This window comes from Passer montanus, unplaced genomic scaffold (assembly GCF_014805655.1).
Source record: "Passer montanus isolate IOZ18808 unplaced genomic scaffold, ASM1480565v1 scaffold3, whole genome shotgun sequence".
Lineage (NCBI taxonomy): Eukaryota > Metazoa > Chordata > Aves > Passeriformes > Passeridae > Passer > Passer montanus.
The window spans coordinates 7,200,654-7,219,538 of record NW_024367707.1 but is presented as its reverse complement, the minus strand read 5'-3'; the positions used below and the strand labels follow the sequence as shown (position 1 = coordinate 7,219,538).

Genomic DNA, 18,885 nt, shown 5'->3' with positions numbered 1-18,885 from the left:
AACCAGAAATTGGAAAATAGCATTTCTGGAATTGCTATTCAGAGGGAATTTCCAACTGAGGCAACATAGACATTTTCTTTGGACATCTCATAGATGCTGATGTAAATATTCTGAGCCATTTTAGGGCAACTATACAAATATGAGCCTGCTGCATAGTAGAACATATGCAGACTCTTTTAATGTAATTATTGTAGATGAGCTCTCAATTCATTTCACCTTGTTAGCACATGCTAGTTACCAATTGAGACACAACTGAATACCTGGAAAATCTAGACAGTACCCAATAAAGGGAGAAATATCTAAATATAAGTTCACTGTCATCAAAAATACAAAGGCTTCTACCTGAGAAAAATGTAAGAAATCCCTGAACAAAGTACCAACCATGTCAACATTAGGGACAGGGTGAAGCAATAAGAGGAAGAGTTTGTCTGCAAGTTACCACAGAGCTAACAGATACCAATTCACTTTGCAAGCAGGGAAAAACTAAGCACTGTATGGGATAAAATGCTGAGGCACAGAAATGCACCACAACTCCCATGCAGATGTCCCAGGGAAGAAGCCTCCTTCTATTTGTGTGCAAGGGTGAGGTGTTATTCAGTCCTAGGTACAGAAACAACTGTGTCATTTACTTCCCCGTCAATCTGAGTGAGTGAGCTTCTGCAGCACGTTGAAGAGGCCACATGTTCTCCCAAGGGCAATGCTGTTCTGACTGCCCCTTGCTCCACCTCACTCCCTTTCTCAGATGATTTTGGTCACCTCACGCATGCAGACAGTGAAGTTGTGGGAAATGAGCTTCACGCAGTGCCACACAGGTTTCCACAGCCCCTGTTCACCTGTGCTGATCTGCCTTTGCTGCCAGCTCAGAAGTTCTCTAGGCTGTAATCACACTCTCTACTGTCATTGATACACACAGAGTTTGGGGGAAATCTTTCATTTGCATTGCCATGGCAGCTGTAACAGGTCTCCTGAAGTTAGCTGAGGTTGGTAAGTCATTTGTTGCTCTTACACTTGACTCTCCCTTATTTCCTCCACATCATTTTGGGCAGCAAGACCCTGCCCTTATAATTGTTGACAATCTGCCTTTTCTCTCCTGAAAACTTCCTTTAGCATTGGGCTGCAATTCCTGCTTACACAGGTTCTTGCAGAAAACTCCACCTCTACTTTTAAGGTATTGCTCAAAACTTCCAGTGTCTTCCTGGAAAGCCAGGGCTTAGATGCCTCTAGAGGATTTCAGAAGTATGCCAGAGTCCATGATCTCAGGCCACAGTAAGCCCTTTTTGGTACTACTCTGAATCAACAATCACACTCTGCCTGATATTAATATGGCTTCAGAAAAACAGCAACCTCATGCAGCATCTGGCCCACCCTCCCACAAGAACCCCCTGATGAGGAACAGTCTGGTCAAGCAAATCCTCCTCACTAGATCCAACCCCTGCAGGCATTACACACAAGCACATGAAGGTTATGTCTCCAAGCAGGTAAATAAAGGGAAGCAACCTCAGCTCCAGGGTACACACTAAGTACGTTAGGCAGGTGCTAAAGGAGCTCACCTGTAAAGCTGACAGTGAAACAGGACCCCACACTGCCCAGATGCAACACTGGACTGCAGACACACAGAGAGATCAGCTCTGTGCACACAATCAGTGAAGTACAATACCGACCCTGCAGTCCCATCCAAACTTGGATGCTGCTCCCCTTCTTTACAAACAAGCACAGCTTCATGATTAAATGATGAATTCTTTCTTTAACACCACAGCTCACAACTGGCAGCATGATTCTTTAGTAGATACCAAAACACTTCCAAATAACACAATTTATTGAAAATGTTTTGAAAATACATTTGCACATTACAGACAATCTTAGGAAATTCTTCACTTTTCACAAAGCAGTGGCCAGTGTCTCTCATTGGGGAAGACATACAGTGACATCAATTCTGCTGTCAGTATTTCTAAGGCACATATTCACAAACTACTTTAGGAAAGTGCAGCCATAAAAATACATTTTATGTTTCATTACCATTAAAGCTTCTTTTAGTGAAAAGACAAATTTGCTATGTAACCTGAGATTTTCTAGAACAATGCACAGCTCTCAAACTTGCTGTTTTACAAAGCTGTAATAAGGAACATGATGCTTCTTATTTTTGTGTAGATATTGATTTTTGATGAATTAAAGGAGACACTTTACCCAAAACCAAAATGAAACCCAACTCTCAAAATTCAGAATTTTTCTTTATAGCAAAGTGTGCCCCAAGCATCTGGAGCCCATAGCTCAGATTCAGCTTCTGTGACAGGTTTGATACTGCCCCAATGCTAATGGGATCTTACACCTTAATGCTGCCTTACACCCAGAGCAGCACCTCTCACCTTCCTCCTCTGTCCCAGTGGTTCAGGCTCCAGCCCTGGCCTGGCAGGGCTGCCTGAGTCGTGATGCAGTGGAGTAACTTGTGATTTCTAAATTAAAACACATCAATCCATTCTATTTTGGAATAAGTGCTACAATGATGGAGTGGTCACAGGATGCAGGAAAACAAGGGTGAACCTTACTTAATTTGCTTCATACTTATTTACTGCAACTAACTGAGTGTGGCACAGCTGGAGCCCAAATAACACCCCAGGTTTATGACTGTTTTTTCTACAACTTTCACAAAAGTGTTAAAACTGGAGTTTAATATATGAATGTATTTACTTTCTCTCTTATAAAATACAAATACAAAATCACCTTCTAGTAACACTTCTGTAATTTTGTAGGTCAGAATTATGTTCAGCATTATCAGACTTCCAGGAGAAATACAGCAAATGAATTTATGTGAAATCAAATCTCTTATAAAAGCAAAGTGAAAAAAACTTGTATCCAACATTAATTACTATAATCACATAGAGCTGAGATACAGCAACCATTTTTCACTTGTACATATTGAACAGCAAAAAAAGTAATAAAAATATATCTACAAGCTCAATAGGAAAAAAAACCTGAAATGGTTCTCTACCGCTCAAGAGAAAGAAAATTTTCTCTTAAATGTTTTAGTGCATTCCCCACCTCATTCCCAAGAACTAATGCATTTATTCTTCCTGTTCCAAGGCAAACTGAAACCAGTCAAATCTTTCTTCAAATCAAAAAAGCTGTGAACTAGTGAATTGATACATATTCACCTGAGATCTCTGAAATATAGCACAAGATAATAATGATTAACAGCTAAGGTGCACAACCGTTTGGTAACTTTTGAAACAGCATTTACACAGAACAGTTTTTGCTACAGAACAGTAAAACTGTCATCTGTAATGAGAATTACTGAACATAGCAGAGGAAGAAACAGTATGAGAACTGCAAGCAGCTTACTCCTCTACTTTCTTCTATTCAATATTGTCCTGTTCTCAAGTTTTCTGTAACATAAAAAGAGGGAGAGAAAGGAAGAATAAATGAAAAAATATCAATTATTAAAAATATTTCATATTTAACTCAGTTTATTTCATGCTTATGTAATTTTCACTCAAATTTGTTGACTCATTTCAAAGTAGTCCTACGTAAATTCTACAAGTAGATGCATTTTATCTAAAGTGAAACCACAAAGCTAAATGTAATCTACATGTGTATCTAGCTCTGATTAATGTGTAGAATTAACCATGAGATTAAAAAAAAAAAGCCAATGCTTTTCTTATTTTTTGATAGCTGGATTTAGTTATTGAATCTTTTCTAGAGTAATTCTGTTGAATAACAATTGTTATTCATAACATCCACTAGTGACATGTTCAAACACAATCAGCTTGGCTACTGATAACCACTCAAAAGCATCACAAAAGTACATTCATCCAAGTACTGAACAAGTCACACTGCAAGAGTAAACAGAGAACTACCATTCATAAACTCCACTGAGGAAAGAAGGGCTTTTCCAGAGGGACTGTCCTGTACCTTGTGTTGGTCTCAAGAAACAGAACCATTGTGATGTTTGGAGGTGGGAAGGATCCAGGCAAGAGTGAAAAGGAACATTTTGTCTACTTATTTTTTGGTAATTTTAGGACAGGCATCAGTACTGTATGTACATGTACCAGGTCATTAAATCTCTTAACATTCTGTTCTTTGCTCTCATGACTTGGGGATGGATCATTATCTTCAACATGTAGCACAGGAGAGCAAAAAAGAATTCAACTGAAAATCACAGAAGAAACCCACGCATCTAAGGACTGAACTCCAATTTCTGCCACTACTTGGATCAGGAACCATGAGTCAGAAATGCTGTTCACATGCAGCTTTAATTGTCTGCTCATCAGAGCTGCTCAGTGTCAACACCATGTGAGACACAATCAGAGGGAAAGTTGTGCCCTCCTCACAAAAGGATGAGAGAGTCACACCAACCCCAGCTCTGATAAATCTGCATAGGAAAAATAAAGTAAGACCAAGTTTCAAGCCCAGATCCTGCAGTGATCAGGTGTCTCACAGGAAATAAAACCTCCAAACTAAAAGGAAATCTATGACTACCATGTTTACAGGTGAATAAACAACCAATCCAATGTCACTCTGGCAAAGCCTATGCCAAACAAAGCTACAATTTGATAAAACCTGTTTGTATCTCCATCACTCTGCAGATTAAATGCAAGTATTTATGTTGGGATGTGTTTGTTGTATTAATGCATCAGATGCAATTACAGGTGAATATTAAGGCAAAATAAAAAGTAATGTCTACACAGTGTAGTTGAAATGATTCCAAATTGTAAACTGAAGACACAAAAAAATAAAGTATAATGTAAAAATGTTTTTTAATATATCTTCAAACACTAACACAACTTGGTTTTGTGCAGCATCCTACATAAAAGATGTACCCAAAATACTTAGCAGACTTTAATATCTCAATTTCAGAGTTAAGCAGAAGAGGAAAACAATTAAATGCTACGGATAAGAAAGAAGACAAGCTCTCAGATGGGACTTGAAACAAATGGGAGAATTAAGTTAACTTTATTTCCTGTTTTAAGTCTAGAACAAATCAGTGTCACAAAGCAGTATCAAAACATTTCAGTTTACCTCAATTGCATCATCCATTTCTGTGCTCTCAGAGAATCATTTCAGCTTGTGTCAGAATAAGAAAACTCTTTTTCTGGAGAGCTGTCATCACTTAGGTCACTGTAGCTGTCACTGTTGGAACCAACAAGAATTCAGAAAGATCTAAACCAAACATTTTATTGCAAGCCCTCCAACCCGTGATGCATATGACCAACACTTTCCTCAAATGCAACCCATTTCCAGAAAACTTCTTTAGGCTCATGCTAAAACCATGGAATTTCAGAACACCTTCCTCTAATGGAATGGGCTGAAGTCTGGAGTTTAAGACCTGATGCAAAATAACACTCTATCTGATAAACAGTACATTAAATTTCTTTTTGCTTGACTCCTGTACATTCATTCTGCATTTTGCTGGTGCTGTGTGTCTAAGATCATGGTTAACAAGATAGATAATAACAGGTATTCAGGGCTAAAACAGAAGGAATTTCTCCCTTATGGTAAAGAAAATTATTGTTTTAACAACAACAACAAAAGTTAAGACAACTTTATTAGCTCACAATTCTACACTTAAATTACAGGTCTTGCTCTTTTAGTAAGAACAAAAATAATTTTCATTGCACCAAGCAATATCCTGACAGTTTTTATCAAGGTTTTATCCCCTTTTGTTGTGTCCTGAGAGAAGCAGACTGGTTTTCAGAGCCCAAATTGCCATGCAAGTGATTGTTTCATAAGTGGTAAGAACAAGGAAACAGTGAAGAACAGGAATCACCAGTGACTGAGAGAAAGAAGTGCCCACAAGCCACATTTTCAGTCAGTGGGATTGGGTCTCCAAGTTTATCTTAAATTTAAGTGTGCTTCAGAAGTGCCTCCACCCCTTCCTATTATACATCATTTTACAGTCTGTTTTCCAGATATTTTAATTTCCCCAGCAAAGGCAGCCCAGGGAACAGAGAAGCACACTTGAGCAGCAGTAATTGTGGTCAGTCCTGTGACCCTGCAGAGCAGAGGCCATGGGTAGCACAGCTCAGAGGGCATCTCAGACTGGGTTTGTGTGGGGACATCATGACAGCCTTGGGTGCCAGCTCCATGCCAGGCACTGACTGCACAGATTTCTTGTCACATCTCCTCTTTACCACACAGCCTTTCATCCTCCAGACAACAGGACCCCTCTCATGTCGTGTTCCCCTTCTCTGGGCATGGCCTCACTGTGACTGCCTGCTGGGCACTGCTACAAGGCAGCCATGCAGCTGGAGACCTCTGATGAGACTGCACTGGGGAACGGTGAACAAACCACACTCAGCTACTCTGCTGCTTGGTACTGAGCACTGCTTTGCAGCCTGAATTCACCCTCTCTTCTTCGAGGGAAAAGGAAAATTGAAGAAAGAATAGGTAAGAAACCAGAGACTTAAACAGAGAGGGGAGGAATGGCACCAACAGTCACCTCAATGAATTTCTACCTCTGTTAGAAAAGTTTCCCACAGTTACAGCAAGTCACTGTATCAAATTTGTGCAAAACAGCATAGATATTCTGGCTGTCCTAACATTAAGACTTTGTCCACAGCATTCTGCTCTTTTCTATGTGACACACAAACTGCTGATGTAATTCTTATAAAGGGTGTGTCACATCAGGTAGTGTGAAATGCTCAATTTGATCATTTCATCAGCTGGTGATCAATTACACAGTTCAAGTGAGGAAAGTGTTGTTAACAGTATGATCAAACATGCCAGATGCACACAGACAAACACAACATCACCAACGTTGTACTTACTTTTTTCTGAAAGTACCCATGGAAACATGGAACAAAAATGCAGTATTATTAAAACAGTTTTGCATTTTTACATCACAGCAAAATAGCAAATATTGTCCACAGAACAGAGAGTAAAACTGATTGTAGAGAACTGCACAATCTTATGACGGCAATAATTTAAGTCGAAAGTCTTCATAGAACATCTTTTTTTTATTTTTCATTAGCTCTGCTGCCCAGTGGCAAACAGCCCCAAATAATACCAGAGCTCTGTAAACTACACAGTTTGGGAGTCAGATGTTTAAGCAGAAGTGCTCACTGACCAACGGGGTGAGTGGAGAACTGCCCAGCTTCATCTCTTGGAGGCAGTCAGGTGCTGATCCCCACCCAGCACTTTCCTCATAGCTTCTCCCCCACCCAGTCACACAGGTTTTAGAGGGATTTGCCCACAGAAGTGGATGCTTCTGTGATTTCACTGACTTACCACCCAAACTTCTAAAGCCTGTTTTCAGTTTGCCAAAGCTGGCCACTAGTGCAGAGGCTAAAACACTTAACTCAGCTGATGACAATCTTGTCCCTGTTCCCACACTGCCCAATTTCAGTACAAGATTTGACACCAAATCCCAGAGAAGGGCTGTCATCATCACATTCTTGACTTCTGCAGTAGCACCTCACAGTCTCCCCTACCGTAGGGAGGCTCTATGGGGTGTATGGGGTTTTATGTCTCACGAGCAGGCCACAGGGCAAAAAAGGCAGGGGAAAAGCCAGGTAAGGATCAGCCCTTGGGCTTCAGACTCAGGTAGTTGTCAGCCTCTCCATTTCAGCTGCTTGAATGATATGTCTGAGCATAGAACCTGTGGCATCATCTTAAAAATAACAGCTTGGGCCCCAAGGAAACCTGAACTTCAAGAGTTAGGCTGCCAGTGGACTTGAAAGCAAACAGGGACTCGTGAAACTTGGCATATCTACACCTGTGTGTTACAGCTTCAAACCAGCACTGGTGTCAGGTTTCTGAGATTTACTCTGATGTCAAATATATTAGTATCATGTGTCATCTGAAGGGAAACTGCAGGTGGCATTACAAGAAGCAAGCCGTCTTTTCTCTTTGGAATAAATGTGTACTTTGTTCCAAATTACAATGAGTTGTACACAGACAGTAAACACAAAACCCAAATGGATGCTTCGTGCTCACAGTTGGTAATATTAAGTAACCTTACTTAAAGGTGCTGGTGAGAAACCAAATAAACCCAGCTTTCTTTAATGAAATTATTTTTCACACTGAGCTAACCACTGAAAAAATATGCTTGCATTTGCTTCAGCAAGTTTTCTCTTAGTCTGTGTTCAAATTAATAAGTAATTATCTTGTGCAGGAGCCTGACACCCACTTCATCTTTTTTGTAACAATTCTCACAACAGTGGACTCCAACAACAAGGAGCTACTGAGCAGATCTGAGGCCACCAGTTCTAAGACTTAACCCCAACAGGTTTTATTTGGTTGGTTAGTTTTGTTTGTTTGTTTTTGTGGGATCTCAAGTATAAAGTGGAAGCCAAGGGAAAAATGCATAACAAAACTCAATGCAGTGTCACTGGATCTAGTCAGTCACTGTAGATGAAGAATTTTGGTCACTTCACTTCTGTAAAATGGGTACTCTGTGAACTTTCTGGTTTTCTCTTGGAAAATCCAGATCAATATTCTTTAGAAACAAAGCAGCAGTTTCAGGGAAGCTTTTCTTTCATTCATTTTTAATGTACAATTGACAAAAAACTCCTTTTCCAGAAACATAAGGAATTAAAATAATTACTACAGTAATGCTATACCCTGGAAGATGCCAAGCTAAGTGCATTTCTTCCTCAGAGCAAATTAAAGATACATGAAATACAGATAAATTTAGTACAGGCTGCAGTTGTTTAAGTTGTTTAGCTTCTGAGGACTCAGCAAAATGAAATCTGCAAATTATTATAGTTTATTTCCCAAAAAAACCCCTGAATTATTAAAATTATTATGCCATTAAAACATTACTTTGAATAAATGCACACTTGATTGTACAATGGTTATAACTGCAGTCACCCATATTCTTGGTATAAAAGTTTATGATCATTACATGGTCATAAAAATCACAGATATCATTTACGGTCATAAAAATTTTATCTATCATTTAAAATCATGATCATCATTTAAAGTTATGGTCATCATGATACAACCCTATGCCTCCATAAAACACAATTTCATTTGGGAATCCCTCAGCACAAACCCAAAACTCCCCAGTTCTGACCTGCAAGCCACCTGCCCTCACATAAGTGGACCTAGGATAGTAACTTCATCCGGGACAGGCACCAGCAATCTCTCCCCACAACCACTGGAGAGAAACAGGCTCTGGCAGAGTGTAATGCTTAACTGACCCTCAGAACAGTGATAATGAGCTATTGGGTTCCTTAAAGTGCATTTTCACTTAACAACTACAGAAAAAGACTTGAGGTCACTAGCTCAGAAGGGTTTTCACTGTAAATATCTAACATTTAAATGGCAAAGTTAGCTGACATAACTAGCCCTTACTAAGTGCCAGTATGGTTTAGAAAGGATTTCCTTTAAAACTTTTCTGTAGTTTTCTGTAAGAGCTCTGAGGCTAACAGGGTCTTTGCTGTCCCAACAATCCCCACCTGGGACCTGCACCACTGGAAGGTCACTGGAGCCAGAGCACTTGTCATCTGTGGCAACTGTGGTCCTGACTGAGGACACCACCCCTGGCTCCTGGAGTGCCACCTTTCCTGGAGCAGCCCCTCTCTTGCTGCTCTCCTGACAATCTTCAAATCACATTTCCTTCAAATGACATGTCTGGATTCAGCCAAGGGCAGAAGCATGATGCTGTGCCAAATGTGTTCTCAGCTGGGGACAACACACAGGGGACATCAGGCACCAGAATGTGTCACACAGGCTGTTTTCTGTCCTGTTCATAGGTGCTTTCCTCCACAGCTGATCTGAGAGACAGCTGGACCATGATGATGCAGTAAACACCATATGGGCAAATTTTCTGAGGTTTTTGGTGTTTCATTTAAGGCACCATTCCTCCTGTTCTCTGGCCACTTTTGTTCCTTGTCTCTGAACACAGCTCACAGGTCATCTTTCATTAACATTTTTCCCAGAACTCAAGAGTACTCTGTGACTAGATGGCATTGGATTGGTGCTTCACATTAGCATATCCACTAATGCTTTGCAAAGGTTTTTTTTGGCAGTAGCCAGTGTTGCCTACACTTACTCACCTAGGAACATCTCTTATTTCCTACATTTCCTCCCTCGTACTGGATATTTGTGTTTAAATTATTTATCTTTAGCTACTTATCCTCTTCCTTCAGAGATGTCATTATATTCAGCAGAGATTACTAAATTCCCTACATATTTTTTGTTACTTTGTTCTGAATACTGCTTTCAGCTCTTATTATTTATCTTTAGCTACTTATCCTCTTCCTTCAGAGATGTCATTATATTCAGCAGAGATTACTAAATTCCCTACATATTTTTTTGTTACTTCTTTGTTCTGAGTACTGCTTTCAGCTCTTACTCAAATGACATTATTTGCAAATATAATTAATGCACTCGGGCTTACTCTTGCAGGCCATTAATAAAGGTGCTGGTTGTACACAAAGAAGAAATAAAGCCTGCTGATGCTTAACTGGATAAGGGGCAAAAAAACCAAACCAAAACAAAACAAGCAACATGGCTTTATTGTACACCAGTGATTTTGCAACCCATATTATACTGTTCCCAAATACAAGTCAGTTTTTATTAATTTTTTTCAAATGAAACTATGTAAGTCTCAGTAAAAGCCAACATTACATGTGAAGTTCCCCTCTTTATCCACTAGTTTTCTCTTCTAAAGCAGCTTTATTGTACACTTTGAGTCTCATGTAGTTTTGGTTTTCTCTGTCCAAAATGAAAATGTAAACTGGCAGCCTCCCGCCACATTCCTCACTTCTGTATGAAATGGCGACTTCAGTATTTCCATGGAAAGGTTTGGAAAAGGTCATGATCTGAAGCCATTCACGAGGAAAAGAAGAGCAAGGCTTTGATGGTTGGGCACTTGTACCATAAAGCACAAGAGGCTGAAACCACAAAGACAACTTGGATGCCCAACTAGTGCTTCAGGTAAATAAGTAACAATTAATCACTGCGTGATCCTTTGGTCAGCTCTCGACTGTCTCTTGGTGTATACACTGATGTTTCTAGGAACTCAATTTCTCCCAGAGGATGCATCCCAGTCTCAAACTAGGTATGCTCATGCCTATGTGGGCCTATGTCTGTACCAGACTAGGCCTTACAAAAATTTAAGAGACAGTTTATTCACTTTCATTTATTTAGGACACTCTCCCAGAAGTTGTAATGCATCTCTGAAGGTATCATTAGCTTTGTTTACAAGCTAGGGCTTCTGTCCAGGTGTCAAATATTCTAAAATCACACCCTAATTACAGGGCTATTAAATGTTCTGGAGTAATAGTTTCCTGTTAAGACTCTCATGCTGAAATACCTATTTCCTTTTGTCTCAGGACTCCATCATTCACTCTCTCTTTAGTGTTTATGGTAGCCTAGCATAGGTAATCTGCTCAGCTTGCTGGTCCACAGCACGGCTAAAACTCACGTGGGTGGTGCTGGGTGAGGTGTCCAGAAAATCCTCTCCTCAGATTTCTTTCAGCCTTGCTAGGACATGCCTTAGCTTTACAACTCAATGACATCACCAGCATGCTGGGGTTTAAAGGTTTACATTGGAAATCTTGCCACTCAGCAGGTGGGTATGTTAATATGAGTGTCTGTGCTGTAACTAACACTGCAATTCTCTCCTGACCATTCTTCCATACAAAATCTTCCTCTTTTAGCCTCAAAATGCCTCCCTGTTCCTGTGCTCTTTCTCAAGACATAGAGGTATTGCTTGATTGCTGTGTAACTAGGTGAATAGCAAAATCTGCAATTTTATAGATTAAGTTTTAGAGTGTGGATTTTTGTCTTTGCTAAATGTTTAAGATTTGGTAGGAGTTTATTCTTTGAACATGAAGAAAAACAGTTGGGTATACATTTCGAATGATTAATTCAAATAAGTCTAAGTGGAGCAAATTCAGCAATGGCTGAAACTTTAGGTCAAGGTTAGACAGCACAGTTGTTATAACACTAAGGGATGTAAATTAGCAGGATGCATGCAGATCACTCATCTAAAAAAGTAATTTTTCTTTATCTCAGAGAAATAAATAGGGTTACTTATGGGATAAAGCAGTGTAAGAAAGGATATTGGGGCCTGTGAAGCATGATGAAATGTGAGAGTGCCCACCAAGAGAGCAAGGCTGAAGATCACTGTGGTGGAAGACTCTGCCTTGCCAAGCACCACAAAATTTGATCTGTGTATTGCACCAGCACACCTTTTAAAAGGTAGCTAATGTTATGACTGCTTTTAACAATAACAGCCTAAGGTAACAGGAGTGTTTCAATCAAGCTGTGGTTTCCAGATCAGAAATTCATTCTCTTTGTATGTATGTCATTGCACAACTGGGCAGAGTGGATAAAAACTGATACCCATAAAGGAGTAGGGAACCAAAACAGATTGGTCTGGTCTGGCTTGGCTGTTTTCCCATTACTGCTCAAACTTGAATAAAATTTCTATTTCTCTCTTAACAAACAGATCTTATTTTAATAGAACACAAGACTCAGGAAAAAAAAAAAAAGCCCAACCCACATTAATTAATAAGTTTGGTGTCTTGTTTAGAGGAAAAGCCAACATGCCAGAGTTGGATCTGTTCAATATTATTATTCAGTCATTTTATGATGTTTTTAAATTTTTTCATTACTGTGCCCAAGGCTTCCCTCTGATTTTTTTATTATTGCTATTATAATGAAATTTTAACTGTTATTAATATCATTGAAATAAACAAGAATTAGTTAACCCTGGAAAAAAACATTGGTACATTCAATAACCAAAGCCTCCGTGTCCAAGAGACCAAGGACTGAGTTTTGGCTGAACCATCCAGTTCTGACTAAGATCCAAATCCTTCTGTAAGTCTAAAGGTATTCAAACTGATTTATTTCAGGCCTGTCTCTGAAAGATAGTAATTATTATTTAGCTACTGCAAAACAAAATCAGTGCTTTCTTTGTTGTTGTTATCATTTAAGTTCAACCAGATACGAATTTCACTTCATTGCTCTATCCTCTAGCAAATCTCTTTCCCTATGAAGCTACTGTCAATGGAAGTTAACACAGGAGGCTGCTATTTTCATTTGAATTTATTAATTGTTTTTTACTTTTTTTCTGATTGTAATGTGGGGTTCTGGCTTTAGCCCTAATAGCCTCTGAAAAGGAAGAAGTGAGGAACTGTGCTTCCTGTTTACAGGTTATTTTACACCCAGGTATAATACAGGCCCACACAGTCACAAGTAAATCAATACATGAAGAGCTCCTTTTCCTCTTCTGGGCTTCTGAATTGAAGGATGGGATAGTCCCTCTGAAAATGTGACTGTCAAACTGCAGGCAAGCAACAAAGAAAGATTACCTTGGGGACAATTTACATCCACGCTGCAGGTATGCATTCAGTGTGCCAGTTGCTGCTAGCAACAGTCCAAGGTATGGAGGTGAAGGTTTCATAGGTCTTGAGGAAAATTCTGGGTGGAACTGAACTCCCACAAAATATGGGTGATCTACAAGATAGACATCAAAGAAAATTACACAATGTAGGAAGAAGATAGTAGAAAACTTTTAGGAAAAAACCTTATTGAAGATTTCAGACTAATGTCCAGAAGCCAGAGCAGCACATGTCAATTTAAGGGTGAGGCAGCAGAAAACTTCTTTCCACAAAAAGCAACTGACAACAGAGGCAGAAGTTCAGTAGGGCAAACTAAGGAAAAATCATCCTCTGATTCATAAAAACTGAATAATAAACCTGTGCCAACATGTAAGGGTGGGAGGAAAGTGGCACAATTGGAAAAGTCACAAAGTTTACATTCATCAAGTTATTTTCATACTATTTTGGTTTCCAGTATCTATTGATGCCCGTCTATTCAGAACAAACTCAAAGTTAAATCAGGTTGCTGACGGCTTTGTCTAGTCAAGTTTTGAAAGTCTCTGCTGCAAGGATGAAGATTTCACAGACTCTCTAGGTCATATACTCCAGTGATGTCATATACTTTGGCTATACTGGATGTATACACATTTCATAAATGAAACACAAATTGGGGAAAATGAAACACATACTGGGACCTGACCAAAAATATTTGAGGGTGCTTGGGGGGCAGGGCAATGTCACTGTGAAACTGGCATATAGATAGAAATCTATAAAAGGCCAGAGGTCTCTGATGACTAGAAAAAGGCAGTCACTATGCTCTTCTTCAAGACAAAGAGAAGAATCCACAGAAAATTCCTGACCTTCAGAACATGAAGGTCAGGAAGACTGGCACAACAAACCTGAGAAGAATTTGTCTTTTGATTCAGGGAGAGCACTGGCTTTCCTTAATTCTGACTTTAGCAAAGCTTTTCATATGGTTTCCTTTTTCCTTTGAGCTGGAAGCTGTGGATTATGGGTAGACCACAAAGTGTGTTAAAAAAATGGCCAGACTTCTGGATTCAAAGAACAGTCATGAGTGGTTTGAAGTCCAAGCAACAGCATACTTGGAGGTACTCAAAACTTGACTGATCCAGCTCTGGAAAACCTGACCTACATTTGCAGGTAGCCCTGTGCTGAAGCAGAAGGTTGGACTATATGACCTCCCAAATCACTCAATGATTCTACATAGTCAAATCCTCCTGAGCTAGACTTAGGAACTTTTGGAAAAGAAGCACATTTGTCCCACATAATCAAATACATGCACAGTCCTTGCCAACTGTAAGACTTCTCCTAACCTACTCTGAATTTTCACCGATTGTAATACACAAGTAGAGTTAGCACTAGCCCCCAAAATGAACTTGGCTGTTAAGACAGCTAAATATTGTGTCTACATGCCATTCAACAACCTATAGTTTATAGTTCATACAGTTTTAACAGATGCAATAAGTAATACAAACAAGTAAGACACTCACTCTCCAGCTCAATAATTTCCATCCTGTTCCCTTCTGTATCATGGCCAACAAATTTCAAACCTTTCTCTTCAAAGCAGTGAGTCAATTCTGGGTTCACCTGAAACATTGAAAGCAGTAACAGTGGTAGTTCTGGTTTTATTTTTGGGTTTAACAAACAGGAGTAGTCAATTGCAATGGTTTTTACATGCATACAAGAATGAAAAGAATTGAGTAAGGGTTGGGAATTTTTGCTTTCTTGTTTTAACAACTCTGGCATAAATTTATAGAAGTGGACATGCTTATTAAATAAAGAGATTAATCAGTAATTTTAAAAGTTATAATGCAATATTCAAAAATTAAATCCAGGGTGCCTTTTGCTTGCTGCTCTTCTGAAACCAAGCAGCCTGAATTCCTCCTTTTTAAATGGCCCACCAGATGCCCACTGACCTCCCCTGTGAACACTGAACTTCAGTGGTTATGACAAAAGCTATGATGCATCCCTTCCTTCAAACTGAGGAGCTCTGCAGTGAGCTGCCTCATTTCCTTGATGATGTTTTAACCACTCAGTTACCATCCAAACTTTGAGCAGGTTTGCCACCATCTCATTCTCCTCCCTTTTAAGGAAGGTTAATATTGTCTGAATGAGTTACAGCATGCACATATCTGAGAGTTCAAGGCCCTTTAGAGACACTGATGGAGTCAGATCCCTTCTGAACTACCTCAGAGATAACTCCAGGAGTCCACCTCAAGTGTGTCTCCTTGAATGACAGTATTCTGAAAGCATTCAGGTACCTTACCCCAGATGTTTGCATAAGAGGAGTGGACCCATACAAAGGACAGTGCTTACCTCATATCGATGCCTGTGTCGCTCCTCTACAAACATTTCATCACCATAAAGCTTCCCTGAATATACAACAAAAGAGAAATTAAAAGCCCATGTGTTGCTTTAATAGTTGGTACAATTATTCCTTGTAATTTAAATGTCAAAGAAGTCACATTTAATACTTGTTAAACACAACAAGACATTATTCATCTCACTGCATTTTTCTGTTCTTCCTGAGTGATGACTAGTTTCTTTTAATTCACTGTTACCTGAGTTTATTCAGGATTCACATTCAACATTCCTTGACTAGAAATAGCTTAGGCAAACTAGAATCTAAACACACTTTAACTAATTTAAATTGTAAAGATCAAAAAAGAAAAAAGTCTGAGTGAACCAGCAATGTCAAATCCCTTCAGAGTTTTACAACAGTTGCACACAAAAGATGCAGGGAAGGAAGCCTTTTAGTAGCATCTGTTCCATTTTAATAGATTATGCATGGCACCTGGCATAGTACCTCCAAAGAACAGAGAATATTGCTTTTCTCTGTTTTCCTGATCTCATTACCCAAATGACTCTGGCAGTCTCCTGTGCGTCATCTCGAACACTCCGCATTTCACAGCAACAAGGAGCAAGTTTGAGATATGCAGTAAACCAGATTTCAATCATATCTCTCACTTATAATCATGGCCCAAACTTTGTTCTCAATTTACACTAAGGTAATGAGAATTACTGTCTTGCTATGGGGTTGGTACATGAACTAAACTGCCAAGAACATCTTCAAAAATTGTAGAATAGTACTGCCATTTTACAAAAAAATGGTGTATGTCTTAATTTTAAAGGACCACCTTTTGAAAACTATTATTTTTATCCAAGTTGCAAAGCATAAGAAAAAGAAATCAGATTTCCTGATTAAACTACCATAGATTTTTATTATCCTTTCCAAAGATCTAAACAGATTTAAACTCTTAATATTGGTCAAGAGTTGCAACACATGTTAATTTTTATTAACTTTTCCAAGAAGTGTTTCAGTCACATAACAACTTGTACATTGTGATATGCATATCTATATCAGACATAGGCAAAGTACCACCCAGGCTAGTTAGATCACTAGTATGGGCATCTCTAGAATTGCAGATTTTTCATTAAATGTGCATATGGCATTACACTCTGCACTCCTGCTGAAGTAGATGTAATTTTTAAGTAGTCAGAAGGACACATTCCTTAAGTTTAACATAGCTAAATAAAGAATACCTCAGAACACTATCAGGAGCAGGGCAATATAAGAAATACACACATATTTAGTCAATAGACAAGAAACTACTTTTTACACTTTTGCAGCATCATCTATATTACTACTGTATAATGGGCTGGTTAATAGGAGACAAGTATTACTTCAATTTTAAAATACACATAGATCTAATGAAATAATTTTTTCTATATTCTGGTTGCTTTTATTTTGTTATCTGAAGCATCCTGTTACAGCAAATAATTTTTCTTTTCTGCAATAGTTACTTTGCTTTCCCAAAACAAGACTACTTCCAGAATCAGGCTACAAAACAAAAAGAAAGCACTCTGACCTTCCCAAGAACATAATGAATTGAACTGCCATGAAAAGAATTTCAGTTTTCTCAACATTTTACTCCTTCTTTTTAAAAAAGCACTGGACCCTCAGTGACAGTTTCACTGGGAGTTACAGATGCCTCTCATTTATTTTTTTCCACTCCAATTCTCAGTAAATGTAAATAACAGGCTCAGAGTGAATGAGCTGAGGGAAGCTGCCACCTAACTGCTTGCTTAAGATTATAGCATTTTTGATTTTCCATGTTACACAGCTCCTATCCAAAAGGCAAAGTCATAAGAGCAGAAAAATAACTTACTTAAAACAGAATTTTCTGTTTTAAAAACAGTCCTCCTCTTCCCCAGTCTCATTGTTCCTCCCATATCTCCAGGATTGTGTTCTGGCATGTCAATAACCTGCAGAGAAAAGTTGCTCAGACACTGTTTCATTCAACAAATAAAAAATTCCTAAAACAAACAAGCCTAGCCTAGCAAGTTGCATATATTTTTAAGTGGCAACTTTATGTATTTTACCTCCAACCATTCCCAATCATTATTTCTCTTTTGTTTTTTGAGTGTTTTTTTCTTCAATACTGCATTGTAATCGACTGACAGTGTTAACTAGTCTGTGACAAATGTTTTAATTTAATGTTAAGATTAACAAAAGCAACTTACTAATTTCTTATTTTAATTTTTTGGGGTGGAAAAAACACCTTTCTTTAAAAAATTATACCAAAACATTGCCAATAAGATAGCACAAAGAATAGCTTGGGCAGAGTTAAGTCAGTACACAGATTTTTTAAAATTCAAATTCAGACCAAAAAAGTCCACCAAGTGATAAAGATGCCACCTCTGGAAAAACAAATCCCCTGAACCTCACAGAAGATGAATGATTATACATATTAAATATGGGTAAATAATATGGGTAAATATTCCCATACACTAGGCCATTTCTTATATTGCTCTTTCTTCTGCTAAGAGACAGAAACAGCTGTGGTATCAAGTGAGAAGACAAACAACCTTTTTCTTGGGAAGTAGGAAGAGGGGAAGGGCATGCAGCAGCAGAGTGACAAGAGGACACTTGTAGCAAGAGAATAATGTTGTAAAAGCAGAGTATGAGAAGAGGTGACTCCAGTATGTGTGTGCTATTTCAGATTAGAGATATGACTAATTTATCACAGAATATGGAAAACCATTCCCCTCCTTCACCTCTACTAAAGGGTTTCTCAGACTGCTGAAGAGTTAACAAAATACTGGGTTTCCTTGTATGATGAATATGCTATTTAACATAAAGTTTAAAGACAAGGATATACAAATACTAGGTTTGAGGACTGAAGCAGATGAGTCAAATGGCTTCTATGTGGGCCAAGTGAAACCAGGATAGTGGGATTTGCGCCACATGAGAAATCACAACTCAGTGGAAGGAATGCACTTAGTTTTGCTCAGTTTGAAAAACCTTGCAGGGTCTCACAATCCAGTTTAGAGGAAATCTGTCTAAGGGAGGTAAAAGAGTTTGAAAGTGTAGAAACATGAGCTGAAGCCTTGACCTATGTACTTGTATTCACATAAACACAGTCAGTGAGAAATGTAATTGACAAAGAAAAGTTCTAAAAATACAAATATTCACATATATGGGTAATCGCAAATGGATTTTTATTAACCTTAATTTGCCCTCTGAGAGTAATGAAAACAGTATCTAGTGATACACTTCATAAAGTGAAGTTATTCAATTTAGGAGGGATGG

General features: G+C 38.7%; 1 protein-coding gene across 3 annotated transcripts in view; it reads right to left on the bottom strand.

The window, feature by feature from the left end:
* Nucleotides 1-1,798: 1,798 nt before the first annotated feature.
* CTPS2 (CTP synthase 2) overlaps nt 1,799-18,885 on the bottom strand; it is a 60,796-nt gene continuing 43,709 nt past the window's right edge. For 2 of the 3 annotated variants that reach the window (XM_039714101.1, XM_039714103.1), the window contains exons 14-20: nt 17,462-17,558; nt 15,609-15,664; nt 14,783-14,879; nt 13,263-13,407; nt 6,762-6,767; nt 5,014-5,124; nt 1,799-3,380 (exon numbers count right to left, since the gene is read on the bottom strand). In XM_039714101.1, the coding sequence (XP_039570035.1) occupies nt 5,055-5,124; nt 6,762-6,767; nt 13,263-13,407; nt 14,783-14,879; nt 15,609-15,664; nt 17,462-17,558 (471 nt within the window). In that variant the 3' untranslated portion in view covers nt 1,799-3,380; nt 5,014-5,054. The remainder of the gene's footprint in view (nt 3,381-5,013; nt 5,125-6,761; nt 6,768-13,262; nt 13,408-14,782; nt 14,880-15,608; nt 15,665-17,461; nt 17,559-18,885) is intronic. The other variant, XM_039714102.1, reaches the window with a different exon arrangement.